The following is a 20,732-nucleotide window of genomic DNA, read 5'->3' as shown; positions in this document are numbered from 1 at the left end:
ACTTCCTGTAGCAACACTTCTCTATTCAACACATTACAGATCCTCCATCCATGACCTCACTTCCTGTAGCAACACTTCTCTATTCTACACATTACAGATCCTCCATCCATGACCTCACTTCCTGTAGCAACACTTCTCTATTCTACACATTACAGATCCTCCATCCATGACCTCACTTCCTGTAGCAACACTTCAACACATTACAGATCCTCGATCTCCTCCTCTCTCTCTTTTTCTCTCTCTCTCTCTCTCTCTCTCTCTCTCTCTCTCTTTCTCTCTCTCTTTCTCTCTCTCTTTCTCCCTCTCTCCCTCTCGCCATCTCCTCCTCTGTCCCTCCATCTCATCCTCCTCTCTCTCTCTCTCTCTCTCTCTCCATCTCCTCCATTTCCTCCTCTCTCTCTCTCCATCTCCTCCTCTCTCTCTCTCTCTCTCTCCATCTCCTCCTCTCTCTCTCCCTCCTCTCTCTCTCTCCATCTCTCTCTCCATCTCCTCTTCTCTACCTCTCTCCCAGCGGTGTCTCCTTGTTCCTTTCTCCACCATCCCTCTTCAGGAGGACATGGAATCCGTATCCTCTGAAAACCAGTAACTGTACTGACTTACTCTAATCCTAAAGTGTCTTCATTTGTTTACACCTGTATGTATACATGTGACTTTTACAAGCCGTATCTTTAAGTGGCCGTACTATATCACAGCGAAACCACTAACTCATTCTCATCTAGAGGCCCATGAAGTAAGTAGACCTAATTGATCCCAGGCTACTAGTGTAGAACTTACATTGGATGGTTTGAGTTGGTTGATGATCGTGGTCTTACCGCTGTTGTCCAATCCCAGACACAGAACGTTGACTTGCTTCTTCTTCAGGCCCAGCCAGCCAGCTAGTTTATCAAACAGACCCATTGTTGTTCCGTCTTATTCCCGGGGGTCTCTGTTGAAGAAAAAAAGATACTGTATTATAGTAGCTAAGCCCGTCACACAGCAATAAACGTGTGACAACTGAATGTGCACTGCAAACCCGGGGTGTCGGGACTAATCGTTAGTCTACAACCCGGGGTGTCGGGCCTAATCATTAGTCCAAACAACACAGGGTGTCGGGCCTAATCATTAGTCTACAACCTGGGGTGTCGGGCCTAATCGTTAGTCCAAACAACCCGGGGTGTCGGGCCTAATCATTAGTCCAAACAACCCGGGGTGTAGGGCCTAATCATTAGTCCAAACAACACGGGGTGTCGGGCCTAATCATTAGTCTACAACCTGGGGTGTCGGGCCTAATCTTTAGTCTACAACCTAGGGTGTCGGGCCTAATCTTTAGTCTACAACCTGGGGTGTCGGGCCTAATCATTAGTCTACAACCCGGGGTGTCGGGCCTAATCTTTAGTCCAAACAACACGGGGTGTCGGGCCTAATCATTAGTCTACAACCTGGGGTGTCGGGCCTAATCGTTAGTCCAAACAACCCGGGGTGTCGGGCCTAATCATTAGTCCAAACAACCCGGGGTGTAGGGCCTAATCATTAGTCCAAACAACACGGGGTGTCGGGCCTAATCGTTAGTCTACAACCCGGGGTGTAGGGCCTAATCATTAGTCTACAACCTGGGGTGTCGGGCCTAATCATTAGTCTACAACCCGGGGTGTAGGGCCTAATCATTAGTCTACAACCCGGGGTGTAGGGCCTAATCATTAGTCCAAATGATCTGGGGTGTCGGGCCTAATCATTAGTCCAAACAACCCGGGGTGTCGGGCCTAATCATTAGTCTACAACCCGGGGTGTCGGGCCTAATCATTCGTCTACAACCCGGGGTGTCGGGCCTAATCGTTAGTCTACAACCCGTGGCGTAGGGCCTAATCGTTAGTCTACAACCCGGGGTGTCGGGCCTAATCATTAGTCTACAACCCGGGGTGTCGGGCCTAATCATTAGTCCAAACAACACAGGGTGTCGGGCCTAATCATTAGTCTACAACCTGGGGTGTCGGGCCTAATCGTTAGTCCAAACAACCCGGGGTGTCGGTCCTAATCATTAGTCCAAACAACCCGGGGTGTAGGGCCTAATCATTAGTCCAAACAACACGGGGTGTCGGGCCTAATCATTAGTCTACAACATGGGGTGTCGGGCCTAATCTTTAGTCTACAACCTAGGGTGTCGGGCCTAATCTTTAGTCTACAACCTGGGGTGTCGGGCCTAATCATTAGTCTACAACCCGGGGTGTCGGGCCTAATCTTTAGTCCAAACAACACGGGGTGTCGGGCCTAATCATTAGTCTACAACCTGGGGTGTCGGGCCTAATCGTTAGTCCAAACAACCCGGGGTGTCGGGCCTAATCATTAGTCCAAACAACCCGGGGTGTAGGGCCTAATCATTAGTCCAAACAACACGGGGTGTCGGGCCTAATCGTTAGTCTACAACCCGGGGTGTAGGGCCTAATCATTAGTCTACAACCTGGGGTGTCGGGCCTAATCATTAGTCTACAACCCGGGGTGTAGGGCCTAATCATTAGTCTACAACCCGGGGTGTAGGGCCTAATCATTAGTCCAAATGATCTGGGGTGTCGGGCCTAATCATTAGTCCAAACAACCCGGGGTGTCGGGCCTAATCATTAGTCTACAACCCGGGGTGTCGGGCCTAATCATTCGTCTACAACCCGGGGTGTCGGGCCTAATCGTTAGTCTACAACCCGTGGCGTAGGGCCTAATCGTTAGTCTACAACCCGGGGTGTCGGGCCTAATCATTAGTCCAAACAACCCGGGGTGTAGGGCCTAATCATTAGTCCAAACAACCCGGGGTGTCGGGCCTAATGATTAGTCCAAACAACCCGGGGTGTCGGGCCTGATCATTAGTCTACAACCCGGGGTGTAGGGCCTGATCATTAGTCTACAACCCGTGGCGTAGGGCCTAATCATTAGTCTACAACCCAGGGTGTCAGGCCTGATCATTAGTCTACAACCCGGGGTGTAGGGCCTAATCATTAGTCCAAACAACCCGGGGTGTCGGGCCTAATCGTTAGTCCAAACAACCCGTGGCGTAGGGCCTAATCATTAGTCCAAACAAGCCGGGGTGTCGGGCCTAATCATTAGTCCAAACAACCCGGGGTGTCGGGCCTAATCATTAGTCCAAACAACCCGGGGTGCAGGGCCTAATCATTAGTCTACAACCCGGGGTGTAGGGCGTAATCATTAGTCCAAATGACCCGGGGTGTCGGGCCTAATCATTAGTCCAAACAACCAGGGGTGTCGGGCCTAATCATTAGTCTACAACCCGGGGTGTAGGGCCTAATCATTAGTCCAAATGACCTGGGGTGTCGTGCCTGATCATTAGTCCAAATGACCTGGGGTGTCGGGCCTAATCATTAGTCCAAATGACCTGGGGTGTCTGGCCTGATCATTAGTCCAAATGACCTGGGGTGTCGGGCCTGATCATTAGTCCAAACAACCCGGGGTGTCGGGCCTAATCATTAGTCCAAACAACCCGGGGTGTCGGGCCTAATCGTTAGTCCAAACAACCCGGGGTGTCAGGCCTAATCATTAGTCTACAACCCGGGGTGTCGGGCCAAATCATTAGTCCAAATGACTTGGGGTGTCGGGCCTGATCATTAGTCCAAATGACCTGGGGTGTCGGGCCTAATCATTAGTCTACAACCCGGGGTGTCGGGCCTGATCATTCGTCTACAACCCGGGGTGTCGGGCCTAATTATTAGTCCAAACAACCCGGGGTGTCGGGCCTAATCATTAGTCCAAACAACCCGGGGTGTAGGGCCTAATCATTCGTCTACAACCCGGGGTGTCGGGCCTGATCATTCGTCTACAACCCGGGGTGTCGGGCCTAATCATTAGTCTACAACCCGGGGTGTCGGGCCTAATCATTAGTCTACAACCCGGGGTGTCGGGCCTAATCATTAGTCCAAACAACCCGGGGTGTCGGGCCTAATCATTAGTCCAAACAACCCGGGGTGTCGGGCCTAATCATTAGTCCACAACCCGGGGTGTAGGGCCTAATCATTAGTCCAAACAACCCGGGGTGTCGGACCTGATCATTAGTCTACAACCCGGGGTGTCGGGCCTAATCATTAGTCCAAACAACCCGGGGTGTAGGGCCTACTCATTAGTCCAAACAACCCGGGGTGTCGGGCCTAATCATTAGTCCAAACAACCAGGGGTGTCGGGCCTAATCATTAGTCCAAACAACCCGGGGTGTCGGGCCTAATCATTAGTCTACAACCCGGGGTGTAAGGCCTAATCATTAGTCTACAACCCGGGGTGTCGGGCCTAATCATTCGTCTACAACCCGGGGTGTAGGGCCTAATCATTAGTCTACAACCCGGGGTGTCGGGCCTAATCATTAGTCCAAACAACCCGTGGCGTAGGGCCTAATCATTAGTCCAAACAACCCGGGGTGTAGGGCCTAATCATTAGTCCAAACAACCCGGGGTGTAGGGCCTAATCATTAGTCCAAACAGTTGCAAAGCGAGTTTCTATTGGACAAATTCAGGTAGGACTCCGACATTGTTTGTCCTAACCTTCTATATTCCATTCTTTTACCTTTTAGATTAGTGTGTATTGTTAGATATTACTACACTGCTGGAGCTAGGAACACAACCATTTCACTACACTGGCAATAACATCTTCTAAATATGTGTATGGACCAATAACATCTGTTAAATATGGACCAATAACATCTTCTAAATATGTGTATGGACCAATAACATCTGTTAAATATGTGTATGGACCAATAACATCTGTTAAATATGTGTACGGACCAATAACATCTGTTAAATATGTGTATGGACCAATAACATCTGTTAAATATGTGTATGGACCAATAAAATCTGTTAAATATGTGTACGGACCAATAACATCTGTTAAATATGTGTATGTGACCAATAACATCTGTTAAATATGGACCAATAACATCTGTTAAATATGGACCAATAACATCTGTTAAATATGGACCAATAACATCTGGTAAATATGGACCAATAACATCTGTTAAATATGGACCAATAACATCTGTTAAATATGGACCAATAACATCTGTTAAATATGTGTATGGACCAATAACATCTGTTAAATATGGACCAATAACATCTGGTAAATATGGACCAATAACATCTGATAAATATGTGTATGGACCAATAACATCTGTTAAATATGTGTATGGACCAATAACATCTGTTAAATATGGACCAATAACATCTGTTAAATATGGACCAATAACATCTGTTAAATATGTGTATGGACCAATAACATCTGTTAAATATGGACCAATAACATCTGATAAATATGGACCAATAAGATCTGATAAATATGGACCAATAACATCTGTTAAATATGAACCAATAACATCTGGTAAATATGGACCAATAACATCTGATAAATATGTGTATGGACCAATAACATCTGTTAAATATGTGTATGGACCAATAACATCTGATAAATATGGACCAATAACATCTGTTAAATATGTGTATGGACCAATAACATCTGTTAAATATGGACCAATAACATCTGATAAATATGTGTATGGACCAATAACATCTGATAAATATGGACCAATAACATCTGTTAAATATGTGTATGGACCAATAACATCTGTTAAATATGTGACCAATAACATCTGTTAAATATGTGTATGGACCAATAACATCTGTTAAATATGGACCAATAACATCTGTTAAATATGTGTATGGACCAATAACATCTGATAAATATGAACCAATAACATCTGTTAAATATGTGTATGGACCAATAACATCTGCTAAATATGGACCAATAACATCTGATAAATATGAACCAATAACATCTGTTAAATATGTGTATGGACCAATAACATCTGTTAAATATGGACCAATAACATCTGTTAAATATGTGACCAATAACATCTGTTAAATATGCGACCAATAACATCTGTTAAATATGTGTCTGGACCAATAACATCTGTTAAATATGTGTATGGACCAATAACATCTGTTAAATATGGACCAATAACATCTGTTAAATATGTGTATGGACCAATAACATCTGTTAAATATGTGACCAATAACATCTGATAAATATGGACCAATAACATCTGTTAAATATGAACCAATAACATCTGTTAAATATGTGTATGAACCAATAACATCTGTTAAATATGTGTATGGACCAATAACATCTGTTAAATATGTGACCAATAACATCTGATAAATATGGACCAATAACATCTGTTAAATATGTGACCAATAACATCTGATAAATATGGACCAATAACATCTGTTAAATATGAACCAATAACATCTGTTAAATATGTGTATGAACCAATAACATCTGTTAAATATGTGTATGGACCAATAACATCTGTTAAATATGTGTATGGACCAATAACATCTGTTAAATATGGACCAATAACATCTGTTAAATATGTGTATGGACCAATAACATCTGTTAAATATGTGTATGGACCAATAACATCTGTTAAATATGGACCAATAACATCTGTTAAATATGTGTATGGACCAATAACATCTGTTAAATATGGACCAATAACATCTGTTAAATATGTGTATGGACCAATAACATCTGTTAAATATGGACCAATAACATCTGATAAATATGGACCAATAACATCTGTTAAATATGAACCAATAACATCTGTTAAATATGTGTATGAACCAATAACATCTGTTAAATATGGACCAATAACATCTGTTAAATATGTGTATGGACCAATAACATCTGTTAAATATGTGTATGAACCAATAACATCTGTTAAATATGGACCAATAACATCTGTTAAATATGAACCAATAACATCTGTTAAATATGGACCAATAACATCTGTTAAATATGGACCAATAACATCTGTTAAATATGTGTATGGACCAATAACATCTGTTTAATATGTGTATGGACCAATAACATCTGTTAAATATGTGTATGGACCAATAACATCTGTTAAATATGTGACCAATAACATCTGTTAAATATGGACCAATAACATCTGATAAATATGTGTATGGACCAATAACATCTGTTAAATATGTGTATGGACCAATAACATCTGTTAAATATGTGTATGGACCAATAACATCTGTTAAATATGTGTATGGACCAATAACATCTGTTAAATATGGACCAATAACATCTGTTAAATATGTGTATGGACCAATAACATCTGTTAAATATGTGTATGGACCAATAACATCTGTTAAATATGTGTATGGACCAATAACATCTGTTAAATATGGACCAATAACATCTGTTAAATATGTGTATGGACCAATAACATCTCTTAAATATGTGTATGGACCAATAACATCTGTTAAATATGTGTATGGACCAATAACATCTTCTAAATATGTGTATGTGACCAATAACATCTGATTTAGCTTCCGTTTAAGAAAGGTTTAGCAACAGAATCGGCATAATGAATACGCCCCCCAGGTATGTATCACACAGACATCCACATAGCATGGTAAGAGAGCTTAGCTCTGTCTGCTTGGCTGGAAGACGGAAGTGCGATGACGCGAAGGCATAAGACCTTCGTCTACCGAACGCAAACCAAGCTAACGTACTTCTACATGCCTACATGCTCTCTTAAGAACCTTGAGGATCTGGAAACGGAGCTGGTGGGCAGTGCTCTGAAGTTGAGTCAGACCAGGATGAAGTGGGCCTACCTGCGGCAACAGGTGTGGTAGAGACTTCCAGCGTTTTCCCTGAGAATCCTACCAGGGATGATTGTGGACCGGTAGGTGGGAGAGTTTTGTGTAGGCCTGGTGTAGGATCATTTAGGGACAACGTAGTGGGATGAGGTGGTGGGGGCCGACAGCCTGGTGTAGGATCATTTAGGGACAGAGTAGTGGGATGAGGTGGTGGGGGCCGACAGCCTGGTGTAGGGTCATTTAGGGACAACGTAGTGGGATGAGGTGGTGGGGGCCGACAGCCTGGTGTAGGATCATTTAGGGACAATGTAGTGGGATGAGGTGGTGGGGGGCCGACAGCCTGGTGTAGGATCATTTAGGGACAACGTAGTGGGATGAGGTGGTGGGGGCCGACAGCCTGGTGTAGGATCATTTAGGGACAACGTAGTGGGATGAGGTGGTGGGGGGCCGACAGCCTGGTGTAGGATCATTTAGGGACAACGTAGTGGGATGAGGTGGTGGGGGGCCGACAGCCTGGTGTAGGATCATTTAGGGACAACGTAGTGGGATGAGGTGGTGGGGTTTTGGGGGGGGGGGGGCAGTGTATAGGTGTAGGGCAGTGGAGTCTGCTGAGGGGAGAACGGTTCTTTAGAATGGCTGGAATGGAGTAAATGGAATGGTATCAGAAACATGGTTTTCATGGGTTACATACCATTCCATCTATTACACTCCATTCCATCCATTATAATGAGCAGTTCTCCCCGCAGCAGCCTCAACTGGTGCAGGGTTAGATGGTGATGCAATTTATGATTTTCGCATGCCCCCTTTTTTTTTTTTTTAACCAAAATGTTCAATCCGCACTCTGACCTGCGAAAGGCAGCAATACCCAACACAGCGTCTAGTCTGCCGGAAATTCCCACGAAGAAGAAGAGGGTTTAGCCACTAGCTAGCTGACTGGCTAACTTAGCATTTCAATAGCTACAGCAAGCGCCACACGTAGCAATATGTTTCTTTCTTCACATTTAGGGTAGTTGAGGGTCTCCTTTTGATTCATAGCTAATGCGCCAGCAACAACGAAAGAGAATGGAGTTGATACCCTGTCTGATGTAGCTAGCTAGCTAGTTAGCGTAACATGTTAGGCTAGCTAGCTGTTAATAAATTAGCAAACTGACGTTAGCTAGCCATCTGGTTAGATAGTTAGCAGCGTGACCAGCTAGCTATTTTAGTAAACCTTCATCCTTGGACCTAGTTTACCAAAACGTAGCTTGACCAGCTTTGAGTTGACTAAACTGGGTTTAATGGGATGTACTCAAGGTGCCTATAATCTCATTGATAGCAACGATAGCTAGCTAGCAAACGTTAGCTATCTTCTTACGGCAGCATATGTGTAATGTATATTCTCTTTACCTGTAAGAGATCTTTATGTACGATTCTTCTAACTTTTTGTTTTCTTCAAATATCAAACGTTTCGTTTTCGAAACTCAGTCATAACCAGTCAGCCCGATGACATGTTGATGTTTTCAGTCATTTCTCTTGTCACAACATGCCAGTGTGTTTTGGTCCTCAGAAAGCACTGGGAGTTTACACGGCGTTGTCTGGACGACGGACACGACGTAGCTAGACTTTTTGTATCTGGCTCAAGTGCACAAATCCGCTGGACATCATGGGCATTACAACCAATTATGATTTTACCACTTCTTACCATAAAATCACTAAATCACACCAATAGGAAGAATATTTTAATAGTTGAGTCAAAATGATGGCAATACTATTTTACATCATCCCCATCAGAGCCTACATTTTGTTTTACAAACACCCAGCCAACAAGGCTTTTATTGATCACCAGTTAAGGGCGTAATGTCCCTTAATAAATTATACAAAAATACATTTGAAAATTGTAAGGAGGAGGGGGGGGAAGCATTCATAATGTGTACATGTATACTACTACAGATCCCAGAGTGCATTGCTGGGGCAGGAGGGAGGAAGTGGTGTCGCCCCCGCAAAAACGTCCTGAGCATCTGTTGCACAGATCCACCCCATGAGAGCTCTCAATGTCAGGACAATATGTGGGGATCTCTCCAGTGATGGGGATGAATGAGGACGATGATTGGTGTGTGTATGTGTGTGTGTGCTTGTGTGGGAGGGCGAGATCACCCTACTCATGTGTTGTATCTGTCTATTTAACCTGTCAGTGTGTATATTGATGTGTTGTATCTGTCTGAGTCTATTTAACCTGTCAGTGTGTATATTGATGTGTTGTATCTGTCTGAGTCTATTTAACCTGTCAGTGTGTATATTGATGTGATGTATCTGTCTATTTAACCTGTCAGTGTGTATATTGATGTGTTGTATCTGTCTATTTAACCTGCCAGTGTGTATATTGATGTGTAGTATCTGTCTATTTAACCTGTCAGTGTGTATATTGATGTGTTGTCTGAGTCTATTTAACCTGTCAGTGTGTATATTGATGTGATGTATCTGTCTGAGTCTATTTAACCTGTCAGTGTGTATATTGATGTGATGTCTGAGTCTATTTAACCTGTCAGTGTGTATATTGATGTGTTGTATCTGTCTATTTAACCTGTCAGTGTGTATATTGATGTGTTGTATCTGTCTATTTAACCTGTCAGTGTGTATAATGTTGTGTTGTCTGAGTCTATTTAACCTGCCAGTGTGTATATTGATGTGATGTCTGAGTCTATTTAACCTGTCAGTGTGTATATTGATGTGGTGTCTGAGTCTATTTAACCTGTCAGTGTGTATATTGATGTGTTGTATCTGTCTGAGTCTATTTAACCTGTCAGTGTGTATATTGATGTGATGTATCTGTCTATTTAACCTGTCAGTGTGTATATTGATGTGATGTCTGAGTCTATTTAACCTGTCAGTGTGTATATTGATGTGTTGTATCTGTCTGAGTCTATTTAACCTGTCAGTGTGTATATTGATGTGATGTATCTGTCTATTTAACCTGTCAGTGTGTATATTGATGTGATGTCTGAGTCTATTTAACCTGTCAGTGTGTATATTGATGTGTTGTATCTGTCTGAGTCTATTTAACCTGTCAGTGTGTATATTGATGTGATGTCTCTGTCTATTTAACCTGTCAGTGTGTATATTGATGTGATGTCTGAGTCTATTTAACCTGTCAGTGTGTATATTGATGTGATGTATCTGTCTATTTAACCTGTCAGTGTGTATATTGATGTGTTGTATCTGTCTATTTAACCTGTCAGTGTGTATATTGATGTGATGTATCTGTCTATTTAACCTGTCAGTGTGTATAATGATGTGATGTATCTGTCTATTTAACCTGTCAGTGTGTATATTGATGTGATGTCTGAGTCTATTTAACCTGTCAGTGTGTATATTGATGTGATGTATCTGTCTATTTAACCTGTCAGTGTGTATATTGATGTGTTGTATCTGTCTATTTAACCTGTCAGTGTGTATATTGATGTGATGTATCTGTCTATTTAACCTGTCAGTGTGTATATTGATGTGATGTATCTGTCTATTTAACCTGTCAGTGTGTATATTGATGTGTTGTCTGAGTCTATTTAACCTGTCAGTGTGTATATTGATGTGTTGTATCTGTCTATTTAACCTGTCAGTGTGTATATTGATGTGATGTATCTGTCTATTTAACCTGTCAGTGTGTATATTGATGTGATGTCTGAGTCTATTTAACCTGTCAGTGTGTATATTGATGTGATGTCTGAGTCTATTTAACCTGTCAGTGTGTATATTGATGTGTTGTATCTGTCTATTTAACCTGTCAGTGTGTATATTGATGTGATGTATCTGTCTATTTAACCTGTCAGTGTGTATATTGATGTGATGTATCTGTCTATTTAACCTGTCAGTGTGTATATTGATGTGATGTCTGAGTCTATTTAACCTGTCAGTGTGTATATTGATGTGTTGTATCTGTCTATTTAACCTGTCAGTGTGTATATTGATGTGATGTCTGAGTCTATTTAACCTGTCAGTGTGTATATTGATGTGATGTATCTGTCTATTTAACCTGTCAGTGTGTATATTGATGTGATGTCTGAGTCTATTTAACCTGTCAGTGTGTATATTGATGTGTTGTATCTGTCTGAGTCTATTTAACCTGTCAGTGTGTATATTGATGTGTTGTATCTGTCTATTTAACCTGTCAGTGTGTATATTGATGTGATGTCTGAGTCTATTTAACCTGTCAGTGTGTATATTGATGTGATGTATCTGTCTATTTAACCTGTCAGTGTGTATATTGATGTGATGTATCTGTCTATTTAACCTGTCAGTGTGTATATTGATGTGTTGTATCTGTCTATTTAACCTGTCAGTGTGTATATTGATGTGATGTCTGAGTCTATTTAACCTGTCAGTGTGTATATTGATGTGATGTATCTGTCTATTTAACCTGTCAGTGTGTATATTGATGTGATGTATCTGTCTATTTAACCTGTCAGTGTGTATATTGATGTGTAGTATCTGTCTATTTAACCTGTCAGTGTGTATATTGATGTGTTGTATCTGTCTGAGTCTATTTAACCTGTCAGTGTGTATATTGATGTGATGTATCTGTCTATTTAACCTGTCAGTGTGTATATTGATGTGTTGTATCTGTCTGAGTCTATTTAACCTGTCAGTGTGTATATTGATGTGATGTCTGAGTCTATTTAACCTGTCAGTGTGTATATTGATGTGTTGTATCTGTCTATTTAACCTGTCAGTGTGTATATTGATGTGTTGTATCTGTCTATTTAACCTGTCAGTGTGTATAATGTTGTGTTGTCTGAGTCTATTTAACCTGCCAGTGTGTATATTGATGTGATGTCTGAGTCTATTTAACCTGTCAGTGTGTATATTGATGTGGTGTCTGAGTCTATTTAACCTGTCAGTGTGTATATTGATGTGTTGTATCTGTCTATTTAACCTGTCAGTGTGTATATTGATGTGATGTATCTGTCTATTTAACCTGTCAGTGTGTATATTGATGTGTTGTATCTGTCTGAGTCTATTTAACCTGTCAGTGTGTATATTGATGTGATGTATCTGTCTATTTAACCTGTCAGTGTGTATATTGATGTGATGTATCTGTCTATTTAACCTGTCAGTGTGTATATTGATGTGTTGTATCTGTCTGAGTCTATTTAACCTGTCAGTGTGTATATTGATGTGTTGTATCTGTCTATTTAACCTGTCAGTGTGTATATTGATGTGATGTATCTGTCTATTTAACCTGTCAGTGTGTATATTGATGTGATGTATCTGTCTATTTAACCTGTCAGTGTGTATATTGATGTGATGTATCTGTCTATTTAACCTGTCAGTGTGTATATTGATGTGTAGTATCTGTCTATTTAACCTGTCAGTGTGTATATTGATGTGTTGTATCTGTCTGAGTCTATTTAACCTGTCAGTGTGTATATTGATGTGTTGTCTGAGTCTATTTAACCTGTCAGTGTGTATATTGATGTGATGTCTGAGTCTATTTAACCTGTCAGTGTGTATATTGATGTGTTGTATCTGTCTGAGTCTATTTAACCTGTCAGTGTGTATAATGATGTGATGTCTGAGTCTATTTAACCTGTCAGTGTGTATATTGATGTGATGTATCTGTCTATTTAACCTGTCAGTGTGTATATTGATGTGATGTATCTGTCTATTTAACCTGTCAGTGTGTATATTGATGTGATGTATCTGTCTATTTAACCTGTCAGTGTGTATATTGATGTGTTGTCTGAGTCTATTTAACCTGTCAGTGTGTATATTGATGTGATGTATCTGTCTATTTAACCTGTCAGTGTGTATATTGATGTGATGTCTGAGTCTATTTAACCTGTCAGTGTGTATATTGATGTGTTGTATCTGTCTGAGTCTATTTAACCTGTCAGTGTGTATATTGATGTGATGTCTCTGTCTATTTAACCTGTCAGTGTGTATATTGATGTGATGTCTGAGTCTATTTAACCTGTCAGTGTGTATATTGATGTGATGTATCTGTCTGAGTCTATTTAACCTGTCAGTGTGTATATTGATGTGATGTATCTGTCTGAGTCTATTTAACCTGTCAGTGTGTATATTGATGTGATGTCTGAGTCTATTTAACCTGTCAGTGTGTATATTGATGTGATGTATCTGTCTATTTAACCTGCCAGTGTGTATATTGATGTGTTGTATCTGTCTATTTAACCTGTCAGTGTGTACATTGATGTGATGTATCTGTCTATTTAACCTGTCAGTGTGTATATTGATGTGATGTATCTGTCTATTTAACCTGTCAGTGTGTATAATGATGTGATGTATCTGTCTATTTAACCTGTCAGTGTGTATATTGATGTGATGTCTGAGTCTATTTAACCTGTCAGTGTGTATATTGATGTGATGTCTGAGTCTATTTAACCTGTCAGTGTGTATATTGATGTGATGTATCTGTCTATTTAACCTGTCAGTGTGTATATTGATGTGATGTATCTGTCTATTTAACCTGTCAGTGTGTATATTGATGTGTTGTATCTGTCTATTTAACCTGTCAGTGTGTATATTGATGTGATGTATCTGTCTATTTAACCTGTCAGTGTGTATATTGATGTGTTGTCTGAGTCTATTTAACCTGTCAGTGTGTATATTGATGTGTTGTCTGAGTCTATTTAACCTGTCAGTGTGTATATTGATGTGATGTATCTGTCTATTTAACCTGTCAGTGTGTATATTGATGTGATGTCTGAGTCTATTTAACCTGTCAGTGTGTATATTGATGTGTTGTCTGAGTCTATTTAACCTGTCAGTGTGTATATTGATGTGTTGTATCTGTCTGAGTCTATTTAACCTGTCAGTGTGTATATTGATGTGATGTCTGAGTCTATTTAACCTGTCAGTGTGAATATTGATGTGATGTATCTGTCTATTTAACCTGTCAGTGTGTATATTGATGTGTTGTCTGAGTCTATTTAACCTGTCAGTGTGTATATTGATGTGATGTATCTGTCTGAGTCTATTTAACCTGTCAGTGTGTATATTGATGTGATGTATCTGTCTATTTAACCTGTCAGTGTGTATATTGATGTGATGTCTGAGTCTATTTAACCTGTCAGTGTGTATATTGATGTGTTGTATCTGTCTATTTAACCTGTCAGTGTGTATATTGATGTGATGTATCTGTCTATTTAACCTGTCAGTGTGTATATTGATGTGATGTATCTGTCTATTTAACCTGTCAGTGTGTATATTGATGTGGTGTCTGAGTCTATTTAACCTGTCAGTGTGAATATTGACGTGTTGTAGCTGTCTGAGTCTATTTAACCTGTCAGTGTGTATAATGATGTGTTGTCTGAGTCTATTTAACCTGTCAGTGTGAATATTGATGTGTTACATTTCCTACCATGGTTCCATCATGCTTTCCAAAGGCCCTTGGTCCGCAATACATTAACCTACATTAGTACCCCATCCCAGAACAACAGGACAGAAAATATAGAATATTCAGGGTTCTCCAACCCTGTTCCTGGAGAGCTACCGTCCAGAAGGATTTCGTTTCAACCCTGTTCCTGGAGAGATACCCTCCTGGAGGTTTACACTCTACAGGAGGGTATTTCTCCAGGAACAGGGTTGGAGTGTAAACCTACAGGAGGGTGTCTCTCCAGGAACAGGGTTGGAGTTAAAACCTCCAGGAAGGTCTCTCTGCAGGAACAGGGTTGGAGTTAAAACCTACAGGAGGGTATCTCCGGGAACAGGGTTGGAGTTAAAACCTACAGGAGGGTTTCTCTCCAGGAACAGGGTTGGAGTAAAAACCTACAGGAGGGTATCTCTCCAGGAACAGGGTTGGAGTTAAAAACTCCAGGAGGGTCTCTCTCCAGGAGCAGGGTTGGAGTAAAAACCTACAGGAGGGTATCTCTCCAGGAACAGGGTTGGAGTTAAAACCTCCAGGAGGGTCTCTCTCCAGGAACAGGGTCAGAGTTAAAACCTCCAGGAGGGTCTCTCTCCAGGAGCAGGGTCAGAGTTAAAACCTCCAGGAGGGTCTCTCTCCAGGAACAGGGTCAGAGTTAAAACCTACAGGAGGGTCTCTCTCCAGGAACAGGGTCGGAGTGTAAACCTCCAGGAGGGTGTCTCCAGAAACAGAGTCTGTTCTTATGGTTCATGCCTGGTCCCAGATCTGTTCTTATGGTTCATGCCTGGTCCCAGATCTGTTCTTATGGTTCATGCCTGGTCCCAGATCTGTTCTTATGGTTCATGCCTGGTCCCAGATCTGTTCTTATGGTCCATGTCTGAGGTTGTTTTCGGTTTGTGATTGGTTGTGGAGTTGAGTTGCTCTCTTCTCCTTGTTCTATAAGTGAGGAGACTGTAGCCTGGTCCCAGATCTGTTGGTGCCCTTGACTACTCTGTCCTTGTTAAACCAAACAAGGCATGGCAATGAGTGACAAAGCAACAGACTGTCAGTCAGTCAGCTAAGGAGACTGAATATTGCTGAGTAAAGATATAGATTGTGGATGAAAACTAAACAAGGATGTCTAATCAAACTGAACAAGGATGTCTAATCAAACTGAACAAGGATGTCTAATCAAACTGAACAAGGATGTCTAATCAAACTGAACAAGGATGTCTAATCAAACTGAACAAGGATGTCTAATCAAACTGAACAAGGATGTCTAATCAAACTGAACAAGGATGACTAATCAAACTAAACAAGGATGTCTAATCAAACTGAACAAGGATGTCTAATCAAACTGAACAAGGATGTCTAATCAAACTGAACAAGGATGTCTAATCAAACTGAACAAGGATGATTAATCAAACTAAACAAGGATGTCTAATCAAACTGAACAAGGATGTCTAATCAAGCTGAACAAGGATGTATAATCAAACTGAACAAGGATGTCTAATCAAACTGAACAAGGATGTCTAATCAAACTAAACAAGGATGTCTAATCAAACTGAACAAGGATGTCTAATCAAACTAAACAAGGATGTATAATCAAACTGAGCAAGGATGTCTAATCAAACTGAACAAGGATGACTAATCAAACTGAACAAGGATGTATAATCAAACTGAACAAGGATGTCTAATCAAACTGAACATGGATGTATAATCAAACTAAACAAGGATGTCTAATCAAACTAAACAAGGATGTCTAATCAAACTGAACAAGGATGTCTAATCAAACTGAACAAGGATGTCTAATCAAACTGAACAAGGATGTCTAATCAAACTAAACAAGGATGTCTAATCAAACTGAACAAGGATGTCTAATCAAACTGAACAAGGATGTCTAATCAAACTGAACAAGGATGTATAATCAAACTGAACAAGGATGTCTAATCAAACTGAACAAGGATGTCTAATCAAACTGAACAAGGATGTCTAATCAAACTGAACAAGGATGTCTAATCAAACTGAACAAGGATGTCGAATCAAACTGAACAAGGATGTATAATCAAACTGAACAAGGATGTCTAATCAAACTGAACAAGGATGTCTAATCAAACTGAACAAGGATGTCTAATCAAACTGACCAAGGATGTATAATCAAACTGAACAAGGATGTCTAATCAAACTGAACATGGATGTATAATCAAACTAACAAGGATGTCTAATCAAACCGAACAAGGATGTCTAATCAAACAAGGATGTATAATCAAACTGAACAAGGATGTATAATCAAACTGAACATGGATGTATAATCAAACTGAACAAGGATGTCTAATCAAACTGAACATGGATGTATAATCAAACTGAACAAGGATGTCTAATCAAACTGAACAAGGATGTCTAATCAAACTGACCAAGGATGTATAATCAAACTGAACAAGGATGTCTAATCAAACTGAACATGGATGTATAATCGAACTAAACAAGGATGTCTAATCAAACTGAACAAGGATGTCTAATCAAACAAGGATGTATAATCAAACTGAACAAGGATATATAATCAAACTGAACATGGATGTATAATCAAACTGAACAAGGATGTCTAATCAAACTGAACATGGATGTATAATCAAACTGAACAAGGATGTCTAATCAAACTGAACAAGGATGTATAATCAAACTGAACAAGGATGTATAATCAAACTGAACAAGGATGTCTAATCAAAATGAACAAGGATGTCTAATCAAACTGAACAAGGATGTCTAATCAAACTGAACATGGATGTATAATCAAACTGAACAAGGATGTCTAATCAAACTGAACAAGGATGTCTAATCAAACTGAACATGGATGTATAATCAAACTAAACAAGGATGTCTAATCAAACTGAACAAGGATGTCTAATCAAACAAGGATGTATAATCAAACTGAACAAGGATGTCTAATCAAACTGAACAAGGATGTCTAATCAAACTGAACAAGGATGTCTAATCAAACTGACCAAGGATGTATAATCAAACTGAACAAGGATGTCTAATCAAACAAGGATGTATAATCAAACTGAACAAGGATGTATAATCAAACTGAACAAGGATGTCTAATCAAACTGAACATGGATGTATAATCAAACTGAACAAGGATGTCTAATCAAACTGAACAAGGATGTATAATCAAACTGAACAAGGATGTCTAATCAAACTAAACAAGGATGTCTAATCAAACTAAACAAGGATGTCTAATCAAACTGAACAAGGATGTCTAATCAAACTAAACAAGGATGTCTAATCAAACTGAACAAGGATGTCTAATCAAACTGAACAAGGCTTTTTCACAGAACATGTCTTTTGCACAAATACTTCATATATTATGGTTGATGATGGACTATACATTTATAAAATCAGATGTCATTCATTTGTCTTCTCTTTGCTCCAAAATCTCATCCACATTGTCCTTTATCTTCCAGTTGATCAGAATCTCCTCCACGTTGTCCTTTATCTTCCAGTTGGTCAGAATCTCCTCCACAATGTCCTTTCTCTTCCAGTTGATCAGAATCTCCTCCACAATGTCCTTTATCTTCCAGTTGGTCAGAATCTCCTCCACAATGTCCTTTATCTTCCAGTTGATCAGAATCTCCTCCACATTGTCCTTTATCTTCCAGTGGGTCAGAATCTCCTCCACAATGTCCTTTCTCTTCCAGTTGATCAGAATCTCCTCCACAATGTCCTTTATCTTCCAGTTGATCAGAATCTCCTCCACAATGTCCTTTCTCTTCCAGTTGATCAGAATCTCCTCCACAATGTCCTTTCTCTTCCAGTTGATCAGAATCTCCTCCACAATGTCCTTTCTCTTCCAGTTGATCAGAATCTCCTCCACAATGTCCTTTATCTTTCAGTTGGTCAGAATCTGCTGCTCAATAAATGAACAAGGAAACAAAACATCTGAAATAAAACACATATTTTATCATCCCATTTTGTTCAAAAAATAGTGGTCTCTAAACTGAGAGTCCTGTTTCAATCCGTCTCCGTCCACTTGATTAGAGGAAGACCCATCAGTACACTTGTCTCTCCATGTGCTTCATACTGAATGTGTCTGTCCTAAACGGTGCACCATAAGGGAATAGGGTGCTGTTTAGGACGTGGGCTGAAACTACTTCCATCCCCGGTCTTCTGGATCAAGGATAAGATGCCTTCTTGGTAAACCATTGTAGTCCATGGGTAACAGTTCAACCAGTCTACCGAGAGAATATCTAGATTTTTTTTTTTTTTAGAAACAAGCGTTTCTTATTGAACGAGTTCAGGAAAATCGTTCTCTGTTTCAGTTTGTTTTTTCTTCCGTTTGGTGCCGAATGAACACACCCAGGCCTGTCTGTCTGTGCAGACGTTTTGGGGGTTGGTTTAGTTGTGGAAGCCGTTGTGTTGGACGGTGAGGACCTGTAGACGGAGACTCTGAATGCTGCTCACTATCCTCCTCTGATGACCAATCAGAGACACGCCGATACGCCTGATGTCCCTGAGGACAAGAGATACAGACACTATATGAGTTAGGTTAACTGTTTAGAGGAGATGCACACACTATATGAGTTAGGTTAACTGTTTAGAGGAGATACAGACACTATATGAGTTAGGTTAACTGTTTAGAGGAGGTACAGACACTATATGAGTTAGGTTAACTGTTTAGAGGAGATACAGACACTATATGAGTTAGGTTAACTGTTTAGAGGAGATACAGACACTATATTAGTTAGGTTAACTGTTTAGAGGAGATACAGACACTATATGAGTTAGGTTAACTGTTTAGAGGAGATACAGACACTATATGAGTTAGGTTAACTGTTTAGAGGAGATGCACACACTATATGAGTTAGGTTAACTGTTTAGAGGAGGTACAGACACTATATGAGTTAGGTTAACTGTTCAGAGGAGATACAGACACTATATGAGTTAGGTTAACTGTTTAGAGGAGATACAGACACTATATGAGTTAGGTTAACTGTTTAGAGGAGATACAGACACTATATGAGTTAGGTTAACTGTTCAGAGGAGATACAGACACTATATGAGTTAGGTTAACTGTTTAGAGGGGATACACACACTATATGAGTTAGGTTAACTGTTTAGAGGAGATACACACACTATATGAGTTAGGTTAACTGTTTAGAGGAGATACAGACACTATATGAGTTAGGTTAACTGTTCAGAGGAGATACACTATATGAGTTAGGTTAACTGTTCAGAGGAGATACAGACACTATATGAGTTAGGTTAACTGTTTAGAGGAGGTACAGACACTATATGAGTTAGGTTAACTGTTTAGAGGAGGTACAGACACTATATGAGTTAGGTTAACTGTTTAGAGGAGATACACACACTATATGAGTTAGGTTAACTGTTCAGAGGAGATACAGACACTATATGAGTTAGGTTAACTGTTTAGAGGAGATACAGACACTATATGAGTTAGGTTATCTGTTTAGAGGGGATACAGACACTATATGAGTTAGGTTAACTGTTTAGAGGGGATACAGACACTATATGAGTTAGGTTAACTGTTTAGAGGAGATACAGACACTATATGAGTTAGGTTATCTGTTCAGAGGAGATACATACACTATATGAGTTAGGTTAACTGTTTAGAGGAGATACAGACACTATATGAGTTAGGTTAACTGTTTAGAGGAGATACAGACACTATATGAGTTAGGTTAACTGTTTAGAGGAGATACAGACACTATATGAGTTAGGTTAACTGTTTAGAGGAGGTACAGACA

General features: G+C 40.2%; 2 protein-coding genes across 2 annotated transcripts in view; both read right to left on the bottom strand.

Moving 5' to 3' along the window:
- Positions 1-9,228, bottom strand: part of LOC129845269 (ADP-ribosylation factor-like protein 6) — a 28,373-nt gene extending 19,145 nt beyond the window's left edge. Inside the window, exons 1-2 of the mRNA XM_055913141.1 lie at positions 9,015-9,228; positions 775-925 (exon numbers count right to left, since the gene is read on the bottom strand). Of these exons, the coding sequence (XP_055769116.1) occupies positions 775-897 (123 nt within the window). The 5' untranslated portion in view covers positions 898-925; positions 9,015-9,228. The remainder of the gene's footprint in view (positions 1-774; positions 926-9,014) is intronic.
- Positions 9,229-9,333: 105 nt separating this feature from the next.
- The window catches only part of LOC129845268 (ephrin type-A receptor 6-like), a gene marked incomplete at its 5' end in the record, with an annotated part of 90,792 nt that continues 79,393 nt past the window's right edge, over positions 9,334-20,732 (bottom strand). The window contains one exon of the mRNA XM_055913140.1: positions 9,334-19,474. Within this exon, the coding sequence (XP_055769115.1) occupies positions 19,360-19,474 (115 nt within the window). The remainder of the gene's footprint in view (positions 19,475-20,732) is intronic.

This window comes from Salvelinus fontinalis, unplaced genomic scaffold (genome assembly GCF_029448725.1).
Source record: "Salvelinus fontinalis isolate EN_2023a unplaced genomic scaffold, ASM2944872v1 scaffold_0260, whole genome shotgun sequence".
NCBI classification, from domain to species: Eukaryota; Metazoa; Chordata; class Actinopteri; order Salmoniformes; family Salmonidae; genus Salvelinus; species Salvelinus fontinalis.
The sequence above is the reverse complement of the archived record's forward strand: the minus strand, read 5'-3'. Positions and strand labels throughout refer to the sequence as shown.